Source organism: Sus scrofa, chromosome 1, assembly GCF_000003025.6.
Source record: "Sus scrofa isolate TJ Tabasco breed Duroc chromosome 1, Sscrofa11.1, whole genome shotgun sequence".
Lineage (NCBI taxonomy): Eukaryota > Metazoa > Chordata > Mammalia > Artiodactyla > Suidae > Sus > Sus scrofa.
The window spans coordinates 126939915-126960858 of record NC_010443.5 but is presented as its reverse complement, the minus strand read 5'-3'; the positions used below and the strand labels follow the sequence as shown (position 1 = coordinate 126960858).

The 20944-nt window shown below is 39.2% G+C and overlaps 1 protein-coding gene across 11 annotated transcripts in view; it reads right to left on the bottom strand.

Moving 5' to 3' along the window:
- SPG11 (SPG11, spatacsin vesicle trafficking associated) overlaps nucleotides 1-20944 on the bottom strand; it is a 107551-nt gene that overhangs the window by 37156 nt on the left and 49451 nt on the right. For 10 of the 11 annotated variants that reach the window (XR_002345136.1, XM_021096391.1, XM_021096419.1 and 7 more), the window contains 10 exons: nucleotides 20386-20531; nucleotides 18791-18952; nucleotides 16265-16331; nucleotides 11941-12106; nucleotides 10020-10225; nucleotides 9657-9765; nucleotides 8573-8732; nucleotides 7924-8193; nucleotides 7125-7325; nucleotides 5753-5860 (listed from right to left, as the gene is read on the bottom strand). Coding sequence is in view for 9 of the 11 variants with exons in the window: in XM_021096391.1 (XP_020952050.1) it covers nucleotides 5753-5860; nucleotides 7125-7325; nucleotides 7924-8193; nucleotides 8573-8732; nucleotides 9657-9765; nucleotides 10020-10225; nucleotides 11941-12106; nucleotides 16265-16331; nucleotides 18791-18952; nucleotides 20386-20531 (1595 nt within the window). In the remaining 2 variants the exon portion in view is untranslated. The remainder of the gene's footprint in view (nucleotides 1-5752; nucleotides 5861-7124; nucleotides 7326-7923; nucleotides 8194-8572; nucleotides 8733-9656; nucleotides 9766-10019; nucleotides 10226-11940; nucleotides 12107-16264; nucleotides 16332-18790; nucleotides 18953-20385; nucleotides 20532-20944) is intronic. The other variant, XR_002345138.1, reaches the window with a different exon arrangement.

Below are 20944 nucleotides of genomic sequence, written 5' to 3'. Positions count from 1 at the left end.
AATTTTTTTCATGGACAGCCCAGCCTCCAGAACTATAAACTTTCTCTTGTTTATAAACCACCCAGGTGGTTGTATTTTGTTACAGAAATCCTAACAGGCCACATCCCCACCAGTACTTGGTACCACCAGTTTGTTAATTTATATATTAACATTTATTTATATATTTTTAATTACCTATTTATTTTTTAAATTACTCAATGAATTTTATTATATTTATAGTCATACATTGATCATCACAACCTGATTTTATAGCATTTCCATCCCAAACCCCCAGCCCATCCCCCGCCAACCTGTCTCATTTGGAAACTGTAAGTTTTTCAAAGTCTGTGAGTCAGTATCTGTTATGCAAAGAAATTCATTGTGTCCTTTTTTAAGATTCCACATGTAAGTGATAGCAGATGATGCTGGTGACTCACTGTCTGACTAACTTCACTTATGATGATAATTTCTAGGTCCATCCATGTCGCTGCAAATGCTGTACCAGTTTGTATTTTAACCATTCTAATAGATGTGTAACAGCATACTATTTTTGTAATTTGCATTTCCCAAATGACATGATATTGAGTATCTATTCCAATATACTTTATTATGTATGCCATCTGTATATTGTCTTTGGTGAATTATCTGTTCAGATTTTGCACATTTTTGAGCTACCAGGAAGATGGCAGAATATAAGGACTGGAGTTCAACTTCTCTCCTAAAAACAACAAAATTTACAACTAAAGGGAGAGCAATCTTCAACCAAATGGACCAGAAACTTTCAAAAAGGTATCCTACTCCAGAAGACAAAGAGGAGGCCACATCAAGAGGTAAGAGGGGCGATTATGTGATATAAGTAACCCCATACCTCCCAGGTTGAAAGCCCCGCAGACTGGAAACTAACTGGTTCACAGAGACTCACCTACAGGAGTGAGAGTTCTGAGCCCCACATCAAACTCCCAGGTGAGGGGATCTGGCACTGGGAAAAAGAACCCCCAGAACATCTGGCATTGAAGGCCAGTGGGGCTTGTGTGTAGGAGCGCCACAGGACTGGGGGAAACGGAGACCCCATTCTTAAAAGGTGCACAAGGATTTTCACGTGCACTGGGTCCCAGGTCAAAGCAAAGTCTCCACAGGAATCTGGGTCAAACCTGACTGCAGTTCCTGGAGAACCTTCTGGGAAAACAGGGGTGAATGTGGCTTGTTGTGGGGAAAGGACATTGGAAGCAAAGCTCTTGGGAATATTCAGAAGTGTGCCTTTCTCTGGAGGTGGTCATTTTGGGAAAATCTGGCCTCACCCATCAGTGCTGAGAAGCTCCATGGCAAAGAGCAATCCAGGTGGGATCACAGACCCGCTCATCAGTAAACAGACTGCCTAAAGACCCCCAGGCACATAGCGCCTCTAATCTCATCCAGAGACAAAGCCCCACCCACCAGAGGGATAGGAATCAGCTCCACCTACCAATGGGCAGGCATCAGTCCCTCTCATCAGGAAGCCTACAGCAAGACCCCATACAGACTTCAGCCACACCAGAAGTAAGAGAGGCTACAACTCTATTATCTGTAAAAAAGTCACCACACCAAAAACCTATAAAAATGAAAAGACAGAGAACTATAACTCAGATAAGGGAGAAAGAAAAACACCCAGAAAATCAGCTAAGTGATCAGGAGATTCTCAGCCTCCAGGAAAAAGACTTTAGACTGTTGATGATGAAGATGATGCAAGACATTGGAAATAAACTGGAGGCAAAGATGGATAACTTACAGGAAACACTCACCAAAGAGATACAAGATATAAAACTTCAACAAGAAGAGATGCATAATACAATAACTGAAATAAAAAATTCACTAGAAGCAGCTAACAGCAGAATACAGGAGGCAGAAGAACAAATAAGCAAGGTGGAGGACAGATTAGCGGAAATTATGGATGTGGAACAGCAAAGAGAAAAAAGATTGAAAACAAACAAAGAGAGTCTCAGAGAACCCTGGGACGACGTTAAAAGCACCAACATTCGTATTATAGGGGTGCTAGAAGGAGAAGAGAGAGAGAAGGGTTCAGAAAAAATATTCGAAGAGATAATAGCCAAAAACTTCCCTAACATGGGAAAGGAACCACTCACTTGAATCCAGGAAGTGCAACAAGTACCATATAAAATAAACCCAGGAGTTCCTGTGATGGCTCAGTGGTTAACAAACCTGACTAGTAACCACGAGGTTTCGGGTTTGATCCCTGGCTTCACGCAGCGGATTAAGGATCCAGCATTGCTGTGAGCTGTAGTATAGGTTGAAGATGTGGCTCGGATCCCACATTGCCGTGGCTGTGGTGTAGGCCAGCAGCTATAACTATGATTGGACCCCTAGTCTGGGAACCTCCATATGCCATGGGTGCGGCTCTAAAAAGACAAAACACAAAAAAATTAAATTAAAATAAAATAAATAAAATAAAATAAAATAAACCCAAGGAGGAACACCCCAAGACACATATTAATCAAACTAACCAAAATTAAAGACAAAGAGAAAATCTTGAGAGCAGCTAGGGAAAAAAACAAATAACATACAAGGGACCCCCAATAAGATTATCAACAGATTTTTCAGCAGAAACTCTGCAGGCCAGAAGGGAGTGGCATGATATACTTAACGTGATGAAAGGAAAAAACCTCTAGTCAAGATTACTTTACCCAGCAAGGCTCTCATTCAGATTTGAAGGAGAAATCAAAAGCTTCACAGATAAGCAAAAGCTAAGAGAATTCAGCAACACTATACCAGCTTTACAACAAATACTAAAGGAACTTCTCTAGGTGGAAAAGAAAAGGCCGCAACAGGAAACAAAAATACTGCAAATGACAGTAAAGGTATATGTACAGTAAAGATACGAAATTATCCAAGCACAATTATGCCACCAAAATCATAAATCATGAGAAGAGGTGGGTACAAATGCAAGACACTGGAGATGCACTTGCAATTAAGAGACCAACAACTTAAAACAATCCCACATATATATATATATATATAGACTCATATCAAAACTTCAGAATAACTGCAAACCAATAATCTACAATTGGTACACAGATTTTGCACATTTTCTTATTGTTGAATTTTAAGTGTTCTTTGTGTATTCTAGACGCAAGTCTTTTATCAGATAAGTGATTTGCAAGTGTTTTCTCCTGGTCTGTGGCCTAAGCTCTTTTACTGACACACACTAATGACCTTATATAAGCATGAATTTGTATTTTACAAAAAGGACAAATATTTTTGTGGAAAGAGAAATGAGAGATTGTTAACTGTGGTTTCTGGGCAGATGACCTGGATGCCTAGGGAATGGGAGATGTGACATTCTATATGTGTGCATGTGTTATATACGTCTATCTATATCTATATCAATATATCCCTCAGGATCTTTTTAAATTTTCTTATGTGTACATCAAAGAATATTTTTAAAACTAAGTTACATTAAATCCTTTAAACTTGTAAAAAAAATAATAAAATAAAATAAAAAACCCCACAACTGACACCAGGAAAGAATTAAAAAAAAAAAAAAATGGGAGTTCCCGTTGTGGCGCAGTGGTTAACGAATCCGACTAGGAACCATGAGGTTGCGGGTTCGGTCCCTGCCCTTGCTCAGTGGGTTAACGATCCGGCGTTGCCGTGAGCTGTGGTGTAGGTTGCAGACGCGGCTCGGATCCCGCGTTGCTGTGGCTCTGGCGTAGGCCGGTGGCTACAGCTCCGATTGGAGCCCTAGCCTGGGAACCTCCATATGCCGTGGGAGCGGCCCAAGAAATAGCAACAACAACAACAACAAAAGACAAAAAGACAAAAAAAAAAAAAAAATGAAAGCAATATGAGTAAATAAACATGAGCATGGGCCTTAAAAACAAAAACAAAAAACTACAATGAGATACTGTCTCACAACCATCAGGATGACTATCAAAAAACCCAAAAAAGGGGTTCCTGTCGTAGCTCAGGGGAAACGAATTTGACTAGCATCCATTAGGATGCAGGTTCAATCCCTGGCCTTGCTCAGTGGGTTAAGGATCCAGTGTTGCCGGGAGCTGTGGTGTAGGTCACAGATGCAGCTCCGATGTGGTGTAGGCCAGCAACTACAGCTCTGATTTGACCTCTAGCCTGAGAACCTCCATATGCGGTGGGTATGGCCCTAAAAATACAAACAAACAAACCAACCCCAAAAAAACCACCCCACAAAACGCCCACAAAACAAAAATCAACAGTGTTGATGAGGATGTGGAAAATTCCTCATCAACACTGTTGGTGGGAATTACATAGTTACTGTGGAAAATAGTACAGCAGTTTCCCAAAATATCAAAAGTAGAATCATCATATCATCCATCAATTCCATTTCTAAGTAGACGTTCAAACAAACTGAGAGTAGGGTCTCTAGATATTGGTATCCTACATTCATAGCAGTATAATTCACAAAAGCTAAATACAGAAGCAACCCAAATATTCACGACAGATAAATGGATGAGCAAAATGTGATGTACAAATATAACAGGATATTATTTAGCACTAAAAAGGAAGGAAATTCTGACACATGCTACAACATGGGATGAATCATAAGGACACTATGTTAAGTGAAATAAGCCAGTCACAAAAAGAAAATAGTGTACAATTCCACTTCTCTGAGGTACTTAGAGGACTCAAAATCAGAAAGAAAGTGGTGACTGACAGGGGCTAGGAGCTAGGGGATTTTGGAGAATGCGGAATTATTGTTTAATAGGTCTAGAATTTCAGTTTTATAATATGAAAAGAGCTATGGGGTTAGAGAGTGGTGATGGTAGCACAACAACATGAATATATTTAATGCCATTAAACTATACATTTAAAAATGGTTAACACAGTAAACGTTAAGTGTATTTATCACAATTTAAAAAAAATCTTTTTTCTAAAAAAGAAGATACCTGGTGTGGTCCCAATCATGGAGAGTGACAGGTTAAGGAAATGAATGCCCCTATTTTCTGTGATTTAGGAACCTGAGGCATATTTGAATAACTGACTCAAAATTTTCAACTAATGTAACTCTTACATTTTCATTACAGGTAGGAGAAATGTGATTGAGAGGAAAAGCCTATACTGAGGTTCCACTGTGATGTATTTGTTAAGTAAAATCAGTATATAGTTTTGTCTCATCATAAAGCACTTTGGGGTTAGAAGGGACAAGTGTTGAAACCCCAAGCAGGACTAAGGTATACTCCTTTTCCTTTTTTATAACTTCCTCTTTTTTCCATAGGGTTAATTAGCTCCAAATGCTAACCGGGCCTTGAAATAAGCATCTGAATAGGTAAAGCCTCAGCAACATCTGGACAGAGACCATGAAGAATATTGAGAGAAAAAGCCATTATTTTCTGTCACAATGAATAAAGCAATATTAAACACCCTTCATACTCAATTCTGTTGGAGTTATTTTGAATTCTCAATACATGGCCCATGTACCACCACACTCCACTGCAGCATCCATAGCAGATACTATTTATCCTTTACCCACTGAGCCTGACTGCAGCACCAGGATACTAATCAGAGTTCATAAGCACATTGGATGAAACCTCTCTGTCATCCCTGGCAACTGATACGCTGTAAACAAGGTCACTGCAACCCCTGCCCTGCCTCTCCATCTCTGGAACAGTACAAATGATTTAGTTTCAATTACACCACATAACAACTATTCAACTGCTGCCATATTCTGACTATGAGCTGAAAACGGGCCACTTTTTTAACCAATTTCAAATCAGCAAGAAAGAGCACTTTAATTCCAACTTACAGTTTCAAGGCTTTTCTGGAATTCCAGAAGTTTAGCTTCAGCTTCCTTATAATTCTTGAAGAACATACAAAGTTCATACATCTCCATCATCAATAGTAATGGGGAATCCTTTGAGAAGAGTTGGAAGTTATGAAAACCTGAAACCTATTCAATACTATTTTCTCAATGAAAAATGCCAATATAAGAGCGATTAAAGTAAAAAAATATACTATTAATATCAGCTTTGTAGTAGAATTAAATCATATATGTTAAAAAGAAAGGAAGTTACATTTATATTTCCTTTTTTAAAAAAGATATTCAGGTCAGGTCCAACTATTCAACAGTTCATTTTCTATCTATTCCTTTTTTTTTTTTTTTTTTTTTGCTTTTTAGGGCTGCACACAGCTGCTGGCTTACACCGCAGCCACAGCAACAAAGGATGTGAGCCGCGTCTGTGACCTACACCACAGCTCACAACAACGCCGGATCCTCAACCCACTGAGCAAGGCCAGGGATCAAACCAGCATCCTCATGGATACTAGTCAGATTCACTTCCGCTGCACCCCCTTTTCTATCTATTCTATATTTGGTCTACTACATGTGAGCAGGAGATGGTGCTTAGACACCTCTAGGTGCAGCCCTGGAATGCCTATGTCCACCGACCTGTTAACCTACTGCTTGTCTGTGGCATCAGTCTGTACATTTCCATCATTTCCGTGGAACTTTTTGATCAGAAGATAGAAGTGTTGGAATTAGAAAATTCGGATCTGAACTATAAATAAACAACTTACTAAAGTACTTTGATGAGCATGTTACTTAAGTTCTGTGAGCCTTGGTGTATCACTCTGTAAAATGAGGATACTATCACTTCATTACATCCTTATACAATATTACTTTGCATAGGATTATTGTCGATATTGTATAGGATTATTGTCAATATTACTTTGTATAGGATTATTGTTTTGTTTTTTTGCTTTTTAGGGCCTCACCAGTGGCACATGGAGGTTCCCAGCTAGGGGTCCAATTGGAGCTGTAGCTGCCAGCCTACACCATAGCCACAACAATGCCAGATTTGAGCTGCATCTGCAACCTACACCACAGCTCACAACACTGGATTCTCCACCCACTGAACGAGGCCAGGGATCAAACCTGCGTCCTTGTGGATGCTAGTCAGATTTGTTTCCACTGAGCTACAAGAGGAACTCCTATATCGGATTATTATGAGAATTGACTAAAACAATGTATATAAAGCACTTTGCTACATAAATGGCAGTTCTACTATCATTATCTGTTGTTGGCTTAAAAAAAAATCCAGGAATAGGAATAATTAAAAAATCCAGTCTCAGATATTGTGAAGTAACCCTTTTAAACTGAGGAAAGATATGAACACTACCTTAAAGAAAAGTTGGAAACCTCTGATGAGAGTTTTGCTCTTCTGCCTTGTTAATAATGTTCTCCAGATGACTGAGAGGTCCTCAAGGTCCCAGGTGTGGTCTTCTATTGTGCCCTGAATGTGTCCCATTGCTTCAACTGCAACACTGTGCTCCACAGAAGTGATGATCCAAACGCAGAGACAAGGAATAGCACTGGCATCCTGCCATTGGGTAAGAATTTTTCAAAATAAGATAATGACTGAGCCTGGATTACCTGACAGAGGAAGTTTCCAGCAATGTTACAACTACAGATGGATATTTCCTGTTTAGAACAGGTACCTCACTAATTGGTTAAAATGACTTGAAAAGCCTTCAAACATGAAACAAACTCTAATGAACAACCATCCTGCGTGCTAGGTCAAAATGCCAAGAAACTGAGGGGATGTGTGTGGAAGGGAGGGATGTACTAAGTATAAGAAAACAAGACCGTCCCCACAGACTGCTGATCAAGGGATTGTCCTAAGCATCCTTTTCCCTGCTCAAAAGGCAGAGGTGGTGTCCACCAAAGGATCCTTTACTATGACTGCCAACCAGGAACCAAGGCTCTGACCACTTAGGTCACTCAGCATCAAGACACAAGAAAGTGCACTAAACGGTCTGGAACGTAAGCTGGAAAAGCACAGAAAGTAGCAGTGACCTTGGAAACATATGCAAAGCCTGTCATCACCCCACTTCCTCCCTGATTATCAGCCTTCTCTGCCATTCCCACTTTTCCAATTGCCCTCTGAGTCCTTAATTCAGGCTTCTCATGATTCTTACCTGGAGACATGAGGCCAGGACACTAAGGATTGGAGCCTGTTGTTCCACTGCTTCTGCTAGGAGCCAGCACCAGGAGTTTGGCACCTCTGAGCACTGGAGCAGAATTTCAAAGAAATCAGTCTTTTCTTTCTTTCTCTGGAGTTCCTGTGGGAACTTGTTGCAGACTTGGTCACTGTCCATTCTGGAGTTGGAGACTGAGGGCAAGTTCTCAAAAGCTAGTCTTAAGTGGTCTTGAAGAACAGGGCTGAAATACTGGAGAAGAGATTTCACCTAGAAAACATTAGATGATTAATGATCAAAAAAGACAACCAACTTCCAATTTCAGCTGGAGCTGAATATATTGGAGAAAAGCACAGGCAAAATTGTTCTTTCTCAGACTGAACCATGTCAGAGGTGACCATATAATTTTATAAAGTTTTTTGTTGCTTTTGAGTGAATTTCCCATATTCAATCTAGAGTCACAGAAACTCTTCCATCAGCTTTTAGTAGTAATGACTAGTCCTTTGACGTCAACCCACTGAAATCTCAGTAAAAAATAATAGTATCATATCAAATAAAAGCCTATGTATACACAACAGAAAGAATATTGTCTTCTGAGTAGTGTTCCAATTTCCTCTTCTTGAATAACTGGCAACAACTGGTGGCTTACCTCCTCTGGATGGTAATTATGGAGTTGGCTGTGAACAATAAACTGTAACCAATCATTTGCTTTTGCACATTCTCTAAGGTAGGATGTGCTCAGTTTCATGTCGTGGAGCCTGCAGAACTGTACCACTAATGCCCACTGGCTGCTGGATTCACTGGATAACCTGTAATTGAAAGTGGGGGGTGGCAGAGGAAAAAGACTTCTTGAAATATAGCTTTAAACTGGAAAATTAGTAAAAAAAAAAAAAAACAAAAAAAAAACAAATTCAACTACAATATATCCTCTAAAAAAGCCTTTCAATAAATACCAAATGTTTATTAGACTGCTTTGAAAAATAAAAGACTCACCCATAATGCACAACAACTTTCCTAGCATACCGGCAAATTCATTGTTTTAACCAAGTATCTATCAAACTAGCTATGCATCATCTTTAGGAGAATTGAGAAAACAGTCATTCAAGAAATTGAGTGTTTAATTCTCTTGCATGATTCACTTTAGGTATCAGAGCCCTGACAGGTGTCTGGGCTTCCTCACTAAGGGCAGGGTACCTGATGGGAAGGAAACTGTTGAGAACAAAGTCAATGACAGGAGATATAGGAGAATGGTGCATTCCCAGGGGTGGGGGTGGCTGGGTCAGCACCAGTGGATACCACAGAGGAAAGATGACAGGAATATGTAAGAGGTGGGGCTTTTGTGGACAGATGATCACCTCACCTTCTATTATCAACTGACATCTATTAGCAAGAAAAAATTAAGGACATCACTTGTAGTCAAATTTTGTGAGATCCACCTTGCACCTTCTGAAATGATGTCAACATTTAACAATTAAGAGACTTCTCTGGGCAGGAGGGTAGTGGAGGAGACGAAGCTCTTCTCCATCTCTTGGAAACCCTGTCTCTAAAGAGATAATCCGTCTTCCACTGATGGTAAGATGCAATTAAAACCCATTATCCATTTACTGAGTTTCTGCTATATGGGGGTGAGTAAGAAGTTAAGGTCTAGGGGGATTGGTGAAAACATCACCAGGCAGACAAAGACTGAAAAATAGAGCTTGCTGGAAAAGAGGTTGGGATTGCAACTCACAAACCTCTTTACTTCCTGCTGCTGAATGTTGTTCCATATAGCTTCTTCTAAGAGAATAAGCAATTCTTCTGTGGTTGCCTTTTCACCCACAGCCAGTTTAGATAGTTTTTCAGCTATAAAAAAAATATAAAGAATATAAAGAAAAGATAAAAAAAACTGGGCATTTCTGTTTGAAGAGTGTGGCCCAAAGACAATTCAGAAACCCATTAAAGGGCCCAATAAAGTAAGATCAAGTACAAACATTCTGCAGGAAAAGGCTGAAACAGGAAGGTAACTGTTTCCTCCCCAGCCATTCACAATCCAATGCCTTAGATCTCATCCCTTGTCCTCTAAATGAAACAAATGCCATAAGGTAAATGTACTGTACCGAGAGACTCTCTGATAAAGTTGTACTGAGCATCTTCATTTCTGCACTTGTAGCTCAAAATTATATTGGCCACTTTCATATCAACTCTGAGCTTGAGGCTGTCGAGGCCAAGCAATTCTAAGAAACAAACACAGGAAGCTCCTATTGAAGGTATGTGGAAGGAGGAGAGCCCTAAAACATAGGCTTCATTGCCTACTTGCTGGATCCTGAAAAACAAAGGAATCAAAATCACACCAGCACAAGAACATTTTTTCTCACCAGAAAAAAACAGATGGAATTACATTAGTGATACATGGAGTGTCAGACACACGTGATTTTTTACTTCCTTCCCCTTCCTTTTTTTCACCCCTTGTACACATCCACTTAGGTTGGTGGTAGCTTTAAGTTGTCTTCTGGCTCTATAGCCGTCCCCCCCCCCCATTTCCTTATATTTTAACTTCTTCTAAAACACCTACTGGTAGTCCAAATAATTTTTGCTTCCAACTTCATCCAGGGAACATGGTGTAGAACTTACAAAAGTTTGTGATCTTATTAACTATGAGTATGTACAAAATTATCAAGGAAATTAATGCCACCTAAAGTTGAACCTCATAAGGCACATATATTTTATTTATTTATTTTTAGGGTCACACCTGCGGGCATATGGAAGTTCCCAAGCTAGGGATTAAATTGGAGCTGCAGCTGCCAGCCTACACCACAGCCATAGCAATGTGGGATCTAAGCCTTGTCTGCGACCTATACCACAATCCATAGCAATGCAGGATCCTTAACCCAGTGAGCAAGGCCAGGGATCAAACTCGCATCCTCATGGTTACTAGTTGACTTGTTTTCCGCTGCGCCATAATGGGAATACCCAAAGCATATACATTTTAAAGGACTTATATATATATTTGGCCACACCTATAGCATGTGGAAGTTCCTAAGCCAGGGACTGAACCCACACCACAGTTGTAACCAGAGCCACAGCAGTGACAACAATGGATCCTTAACCTGCTGAGCCACAAGAGAATTCCTCATATATGTACTTTATATGAATAGAAAAAATTTGGAGATCCCATTGAGGCACAGTGGTTAATGGATCCAACTAGGAACCATGAGGCTGAAGGTTTGATCCCTGGCCTTGCTCAGTGGGTTAAGGATTCGGCGTTGCTGTGAGTGGTGGTGTAGGTCAAAGACGCAGCTCTGAGCCCACATTGCTGTGGCCCTGGCACAGGCCGGCGTCTACAGCTCCAGTTAGACCCCTAGCCTGGGAACCTCCATATGCCATGGGAAGCGGCCCTAGAAAAGACAAAAAGACTAAAAAAAAAAAAAAAAGAAAAAGAAAAAGAAAAAAAAATTTGAGGAAAAATACACAAGAAATTAACTATGTTTATTTATTATGTAGAATGAAGATGAGAGGCTAAAAGACTTTTTTCTTTCATTTTTTTCACCCTTCTGAACTACTTCAATATTTTACCATAAAGCTGCATTACTTTGTTAACTATAAAATAAACCAATAAATAAATCTGTATTTAGCTGCTGGTTATATTAAATACTTCTCCCAATTCTGTGCTTTATAAAAATGTGATTATATCAAATACTTCTCCCAATTCTGTGCTTTATAAAAATGTATTATAAAAGACCAAAATCTTAAATACAGAACTCACATCTCATTATAGAATTCCCTCTTTATAACTGCTAACATTTGGCAAGCTCCTGAATCATTTTTTAAAAAATATGATTTTAAATCTTTTAAAATCATATTTTTATAGTTTATCCTATTTACAAAAGAAAAGCTAAAGTCTAAAAACGTGGAGTACACAGAAAATCACAAATGAAAAATATATATAATTTCCCAGCCAGATATAATTACTGTGTTCTAGTAGATTTTTATAAGTGGGTGTGTAAAAATAAGAGTACAGATTATGTCTTAAATACTCACAGCTGCTTGGGAGTCTTGCTCTTGGTTAATTCTTGAACCAGAAAAGTACCAAATGCAAATGATGGTCGTCCGTGATGTAAATAATAAGCAAAATTTAGACGTTCTACTATAGCGTATTTATTAACCAGGTCAGGGCTAGAGAAATGTGGAAGCTGACTCACTGCATCTGAGGGGAAAGTGAAGCAATATTAATCCTCTGCACCTCACCATGATTAATTTCAGATCTGCATGTAGAAAACTTAACTCTGCAATGAAAACTTGTTGCTATAATTATTTTATACCCCTATCACTTTGAACCACCAAAATGTAATAATTTTATTTTAATGTGTAGAAGTAGCCCTCATTTTATACAAAAATGTGCACCTAAAAAGCCATGTAAAATCTTGTAAATTATGCTTTACCCCATTGACTTGTTATTTTAGATGCTTTAATTCTGCATTTGATGATCCTTTATGTCCAGAATGCAAATAACCCTTTAATTACAAAATCTCTGCTAATGATGTGCAAATGGGCCTTTTTATTCATTCACGCAGTTCATTACACAACAAAATGCCTCTGTATCGTATTTATATGAATCCTCTACTCACCAAAGCCAACTCACTGTACCTTTCTCCAACACCTTAAGAACATTCCTTTCTCCATGTTAATACCCTCCTATAATCTTCTTTTGTTATCACTATCAGTACTTTATTTATTTATTTATTTTTTTTTTTTATTTTTTTTTTTGCTGTGCCTATGGCATGTGGAAGTTCCCAGGCCAAGAATCAAACCTGAGCCACAGAAGTGACCCCGAGTCAAGTTCATTTTAAAGTTCCTCTGCCACAAAAAAAGAAAATAAATAAATTAAAAAAAGGAAGTTCCCATCGTGGCTCGGCAGTTAACAAACCTGACTTGCATCCATGAGGATGCTGGTTTGATCCCTGGCCTCGCTAAGTGGGTTAAGGATCCGGTGGTGTGAGCTGTGGTGTAGGTCGCAGATGCGGCTCGGATCCTGTGTTGCTGTGGCCCTGGTGTAGGCTGGTAACTACAGCTCTGACTGAACCCCTAGCCTAGGAACCTCCATATGCCGCAGGTATGGCCCTAAAAAGAGAGAAAGACGAAAAAAAGAAAATAAATAAAAAAAATAAAGTTCCTCTGCCACAAATAACAAACGCTGGAGAGGGTGTGGAGAAAAGGGAACCCTATTACACTGTTGATGGGAATGTAAATTGGTGCAACTGCTATTGGAAAACAGTATGGAGGTACCTCAGAAAACTAAATATAGAACTACCATATGACCCAGCGATTCCACTCTTGGGCATATATCCAGACAAAATTTCCTTGAAAAAGGCACATGCACCCCTATGTTCATTGCAGCACTATTCACAATAGCCAGGACATGGAAACAATGTAAATGTCCACTGAGAGATGAATGGATTAAGATGTGGTACATATACACAATGGAACACTACTCAGACATAAAAAAGAACAAAATAATGCCATATGCAGTGACATGGATGGAACTAGAGACTCATACTAAATGAATTAAGTCAGGGAAAGACAAATACCATATGAGATCACTTATATCTGTAATCTAATATATGGCATAAATGAGCCTTTCCACAGAGAAGAAATTCATGGACTTGGAAAACAGACTTGTTGCCAAGAGCGAGGGAGAGGGAGTTGGGTGGACTGGAAATCTGGGGTTAACAGATGCAAACTATTGAATTTGTAATGGATAAACAGTGAGATCCTGGTGTACAGCACTGGGAACTATATCTAATCACTTGAGATGAAGCATGATGGGGGATTATGTGAGAAAAAGAATGTGTATATATACGTGTCTGGGTCACTTTGTGGTACAGTAGAAAACTGACAGAACATTGTAAACTGACTATAATGGACAAAATAAAAATGATTAAAAAAAAGTTCCTCTTGGAGTTCCCGTCGTGGCGCAGTGGTTAACGAATCCGCTAGGAGCCATGAGGTTGCGGGTGCGGTCCCTGCCCTTGCTCAGTGGGTTAACGATCTGGCTTTGCCGTGAGCTGTGGTGTAGGTTGCAGACTCGGCTCGGATCCCGCGTTGCTGTGGCTCTGGCGTAGGCCTGTGGCTACAGCTCCGATTGGACCCCTAGCCTGGGAACCTCCATATGCTGAGGGAGTGACCCAAGAAATAGCAAAAAGACAAAAAAAAAAAAAAAAAAAAAGTTCCTCTGGATTATGAAAATTTTTTTTTCTCATTTTAGAGAAATATGAAGATAAAAGATATTTGGATGTGAAAAGCTGGTATGAGATAACTATTCTAATCAAGTCTTAATCTTCAATTGCTTCTTAACCACTTACTACCTATTTAAAAAAAATGAGATAAAACAACATTTTGAATTGTTAAGGAACTGGTTCTGGAAAAGAGTGCATCTGCTCTTACTTTCAAAGTTCAAAGATTATTTCTGAAATAAAGTTGTACCCTGCCATGGAACTCCAAATAGTTTTTATATCATGACTTGGGTCTTATTAAAAAAAAAAAAAAAAGATGAAGACTTTAGAGGTGCCTGTCATCTTACAAAGCTATTACTTAAAAGTATAGACCTTCTGAGATTAAGGAATTGTCACATGCTTTATCTGTATTCTTTGTAGGATCAGAATGACTTTGGTAACTTATAATTATGTATAAAACCATCCAATCATTAATTAAATATTTGCTGATTTCATATAAAATGAAATGAAAAGTTTTGAGTTTTTTATTCAAATAAGACCTTGATTTTTTCATGGTTTGGGAGCCGGTATGGAGATTTTGTTTAAGAGAAAATTCTACCTGAAGGGAAACTTTTCTGACCTGCTGCAGAAGCCAAATCACCATGCAGTTGCCTTATGGCTACTTTCAGTAGTAAAATAATATGAAAAAGAAGTAAACATTCTAATTAAATACAACTCTCCAATTTTACAAATCTGTATTATGTCTTCATGGTAACTGTTTCATGTAATTTGTGCTTTATTTCCTCAGGTCTGTTTTAAACTGCTAACAACCAGGCAGGGAACTACCTTTAATTTCCTAGTGGGCCCAGTGGAGAGGTTAGTCCCATTAGGGGGCTAGGACTCTGGCTAAATCAATGGAGTTGGAGCCACATTAGAACAGGACGTGGGATTCTTTCTGTCTACTTTCCAGTAACTTCACTGAGATTAAAAGAGGGTTTTTGTTTGTTTGTTTTTTCAGGACTGCACCTGTGGCATATGCAAGTTCCCAGGCTAGGAGTCAAATTGGAGCTGCAGCTACCGGCCACAGCCATACAGGATCTGAGCCATGTCTGAGACCCATGCTGCTGCTCGCAGCAATGCGGGATCCTCAACCCACTGAGCGAGGCCAGGCATCGAACCCATATCCTCATGGATACTAGATAGGTTCTTAACCAGCTGAGCCACAATGGGAACTCCCTAGTATTTTCACTTGAGATACAATAGGCACTACTTTATTCTGTACTGAACAAATATCAATTGACTATCTATTACAGGCCTGGCACTGCACTGGGCACTAGGTATCACATAAATTCAATATATTGAAATTTGAACTCATAAAACCGACAATTAGAAAATGCAAAAATGCATTTTTATGTATGTCAGGGGGATATATATTCTGTACAAAGTACTAATTTAAAACTACTTTCGAGTAACATAGGCAGGAAGCACGACACATAGTATGAAACTAAAGGCTAACTCAAAATGAAAAAGTAAAAAGAAACAGAAAAAGTAAGAGTTTAAGAAATGTATGGGAGGGCTCTTCTCCTTCCTCCCAGCAGCCCTGGGAACTATCTGCTTTCCTTTAATAAAGACTTTGCTTGCAAAAAAAAAAAAAAAAAAAGAGAGATACAAAAAAATCAAAAATTTTTATGGTCTAGAGCTTTTTAAATGCTTTCTCTCCTTTCACTCTCATGTAATATATGAAGTTCACACTGGTACTTACCTTATTTTATAGAAAATTGAAGAACAGTTAAATCACTTGCCCAAGATCATATGACTATTATGGTAGAGCCAAGATTTGTCTATTGCCAACACTTATCCTCTTAACCTTTATAATACTATGCTGCAAATGAATGAGGATTTTTGGAAAGGAAAAAATTTAAGCAGAAGGTCCACATTACATTTCCCAGCAAGTACATCACTAGTGACCTAATACAATGACTTTTACCTCACAGTATGTTCTCAATTCAGCCTCCTTGAAAATGTTTTCCAGTGGAATGTGTCTTTATTTTTAAAACAGAAATCAGTGGGAAAACTAGGTTGGCTTTATATAAACTCCTACTGTCAACAATGCTGAGGTGCTTCTAAAGCAAGGAGAATCCACGATGACTCACCTCCTATAGCCAGTGTGTTGGCAGATTGCCAGCCAAACAATCTGCTAGGATCAAAAGGCAATAATGACTGAAAAAGGAGAAAAGTCAAATTAGAGTTAAAAGTTAATTGGTTCTAAAGTAAGTAAACAAAATGGTATGAAAGGGCCTCACAGGTAGTCTACTATCCTTCTCCATCCAGGGCAATTAAAAACTGCCAACTTTCTAGACAAATTCTTTGAACATAGCTAAAAATAAAGAGCGTGTGAAACATTTTTCTACTTTAATAAAAAGAAAACTGGCTATATTCCCTTTAAAGACTCTTCTTACTTCAAACCGTGTCTGCAAAGTGGCTCAGCAAAGTGTACAGCATCAATTACAACATAAAATTGGGTCTCAGAAATGCTTTGGAGGAGTTCCCATTGTGGCACAGTGGAAATGAATCCAACTAGGAACCATGAGGTTTCAGGTTCGATCCCTGGCCTCAATCAGTGGGTTAAGGATCCGGTGCTGCCATGAGCTATGGTGTAGGTCACAGACACGGCTCAGATCTGGTGTTGCTGTGGCCTAGGCCAGCAGGTAGCTCTGATTCTACCCTTAGCCTGGAAACTTACATATGCCACAGGTGCGGCCCTAAAAAGTTTTGGAGTCAAAAGGCAAGAGGACTAGAAAATGCTACCATGTAAACATTGGTGTGCCGAGGCAGGTCAGGAAAGGAAAGACTGAGACAACTAGATCAAAGGTTAAAGGAATATGATGACCAAACCATCAATAACAATAGCAAAAAAAAATATATATATAGTAGACCAAGGTCAAGCCAGACAGAAAAGGCTTGAGAGTAGGGAGCAACGGCTGTTTGAAATCTATAGACCAGAAATTCCCATTGTGGTGCAGTGGAAATGAATCTGACTAGGAACCATGAGGTTGCAGGTTCGATCCCTAGCCTTGATCAGTGGGTTAAGGTTCCAGCATTGCCGTGACCTGTGGTGAAGGTTACAGACGTGGCTTGGATCTGGCGTTGCTGTGGCTTTGGTGTAGGCCAGCAGCTGTAGCTCTGACTAGACCCCTAGCCTGGGAACCTCCATATGCTGTGGGTGTGGCCCTAAAAAGACAAAAAGATAAATTTAATTTAATTTAAAAAATGTAAAAATTGAAACATGTAGACCAAGGTTTAGCAAAGATTGTAAATATATGGTGGGAGGGATAAAAGAGATAATAGAATTATTAAGTCAAGATTTGGATGGCTAAGGAAAGAGCAACTTTAAATTAAGTGAGAATCCGTGGTTTATTAAGGAAGGACTACATTTCCAAAAAAAAAAAAGACTGAAAATTGTATCAGCCAACCTGAAAATGGAACAAAGAACAACCTGAAACCACTTATATTTTAGGCTGACTGAAAGAAATATAAGCAAAATGTATGCAATTTTCCTGGGAAGAGAGTTCATAACTCTTTTACATACTTAGAGTTCTTCGTCCCACAAAAAGGTTAAGCAGGAGTTCCTATTGTGACTCAGCAGAAACAAACCCAACTAGAATCCACAAGGATGCAGGTTTGATCCCTGGCCTCACTCAGTAGGTTAAGGATACAGCATTGCCCTGAACTGTGGTGCAGGTCCCAGACTCGGGTTGGATCCCACTTTGCTACAGCTGTGGCGTAGCAGCTGCAACTCCGATTCAAACCCTAGCCTGGGAACCTCCCTATGCTGCATCTACAGCCCCAAAATAAAATAAAATAAAATAAGATAAGGTTAAGCAGTGATTTAAGTAAACAAACAGCCCTATTCAATTAGAAGAGAAATGGAGTTCCTGTCATGGTGCAGCGGAAACGAATCTGTCTAGGAACCATGGGATTTCGGGTTCAATCCCTGGCCTTGCTCAGTGGGTTAAGGATCCGCTGTTGCCGTGAGCTGTGGTGTAGGTTACAGATGCAGCTCGGATCTGGCATTGCTGTGGCTGTGGCATAGGCCAGCTGCTATAGCTCCCATTAGATCCCTAGCCTGGGAAACTCTATATGCTGCAGGTGTGGCCCTAAAAAGACAAAAAAAAAATTAAAAATTCAATTAGAAGAGACAGTCAGGAGTTATCAGTGGTGGAATGAACCAGCTTTTGATGATCCATTTGCACCTTTCTCATGCTCTGCCCTGAATTGCAAAAAAACCTGTGTTTCCCAAACTCACTTGCCCTCCGGCTACCAGACAGGTTTAGCCATAAGAAACAGAGTAGGAAATCAAAGGTGGAAAGAGGAGAAACCAGGACATTTCCCCCCACTTTTTTTGTTTTCTGGGGTGTCTCCTGCAAGGTTCCAGTCCTACCCTCTATGTTCCCAGCTGCCAGTAGGCAGCCTGGTTGTAAGTTTAGACAGGCTTCAGCTGCTGGGTTTAGCTGACATCATTTTCTTACTGCCTTAGGGGTGTTGATGCCTCTGTTCTTTATCAATCTGGGGTTGTCTCACCTATCACTTTGTATAAATAATTCCCTACATTAAATGGCCTCCTAGGATGGTTTCTGTTTTCTTGGCTGAACCCTGACGGATACTCCTAAATACCGTACCTGGATAAGGTGGTAGAGTGTAATATCAGACGGCAGGACAGTAGGGGCAGTGTACTGTGGGAAGAGAGCAGTTTTAAGCTTGGGATAAGGAGTTAATGCCATCTTCAGTAGCTGGGGATCTACTTTCTTCAAACAGTTCTCATTTTCTTCATTCTGAACAACCTAAATAAAAAGACAGATAACACAGTGTAAAGTTTTATCTTCTCCAAATTTAAGTCTTTTCTTCACAAGAACCCTGTGAAACAAAATTAGCTTGAGATAGTAGTAGGTGGTCATGAAAAAGAGCACTGGACAAGGTATCAGAAGCCTGTAGTTCTAATTTGTGTTCTTTGTGGTTTGTTTATTTGTTTGTTTTTTTTACGGCCATACCTGTGGCATATGGAAGTTCCCAGGCTAGTGGTCGAATCAGAGCTGCAGCTGCAGGCCTACATCACAGCCATAGCAATGCGGGATCAGAGTCACATCTGTGACCTACACTGCACCTCAGGGCAACACCAGATCCTTAACCCACTGAACAAGGCCAGGGATCAAACCCGCTCCTCATAGATAGTAGTCAGGTTCTTAACCACTGAGCCACAATGCTAACTCCTAATTCTGGTTCTAAGACAAATTAGCTGTGTGACCTTAGGCAAGATATTTAGTATCGGGCAGGCCTCAGTTTCCTCATCTAGAAAATTAGAAAGTCCAGCTAGATGAGTGGTTTTCAAACTGTTTATGGAAAACCTATTTGAAAAAAGGCACAGCCAGGAAAATATTTAAATATTTAATTAGGTATTAAATAGTAAATATTTTAAAAGAAAAAAATCTACTAGACTGGATGACTCTTAGGTTCTTCCCTCTCAAGTCTCAAGTTATTCTATGACTAATTTCTGACAAGTGATTAAAAACAGAGGAATAAACAATCATGCAGTTAAGGTATACTACAAAGAATCTAAGAGATGGTATTAAATTAAGCTAGTATCAGTAACAAACTTTTGAAGATTAGATGTTTAACAGCATTCTCAAGTACACTCTAACCAGTCACACCATACTTTCAAAAAAGCAGAGATGGACAAATTTTCACTGAGTTCCTCAAAAGAGTTTTTAAGGGAGCTAAAAATTATGATTTCCCTTTTCCCTCTCAAAGAGGTCAAATAATAGAGAATAATTCCCATGTCACAGATTTAAAGTATACCTACTCCACGGAGCAATCAGATCTTGACTCTATCCTGAAAACAAACCTGGAGTATTAGAAAACAAAAAGGTGTGGGGAATCTCTACAAAACATTTAGCAGACCCCCTTGGTTTCCTTAGTGTATTGGTTCCAGGACCCCCATGGATATCAAAAATCCATGGATGCTCAAGTTCCTTATATAAAATGGTGCAGTACAGTCGCCCTGCCATAGGCTATGGAGAGCTGACTACATCAGTTGCCTTTTAACTTAAGAGGATATGACATAAAGTTTAAAAATCCACCTTTGTTTTATGCTCTTTAATGAAATACTTATAAGTGGTTATACTGCAATATCAACTGAGATCTAGAAAACCCACAGATATCTCTGCTAAATTTAAAATCAGTCCTATTTTGCCATAACAGGTAAAAGAGCTGTCCATACCTGGCTAACACCCCCAGGGGCATACATTGTGGTAGCAAGGGCCAGGAGCGTATGTCCTTCCAATAGCATACTGCTTATGCTGGCTTGGTTGCTGGGAATCAGTATCTGAGCATTTGCAAGGCTAGCCTGGAAGATCAGTTTGGGATCTAAAAAATAAAAGAGTACATTTTTCTCCTTGAGAGAGAGAAATACTAAACTAAGAATTACATAGTTCTGAGGGAAAATATTAATTTTTAACGTTATCCACAGTAAGAAGGACTTTTTAAGTTTAAAAGCAACAGGAAAACATCATGAAGGGGGAAAAAAGAAAGATTTGTTTACATATAAATAAAACCTTCTGTTCAAAGAAAACTGAAAGGTAATAATGAACAAGGGGGAAAAAATCAACAAGAGATGACAATCTCAGAATTAATGTCTTTAACAAAGAGCTCATAAAAAGCCCAAAATAATGACTCTAACAGATAAATGGACAAAAGAACCACTTTACAAATGAGGAAATATAAATATCTGACACATAAAAATATATAATTCATTAGCAATAGAGAAATGTACATTAAAA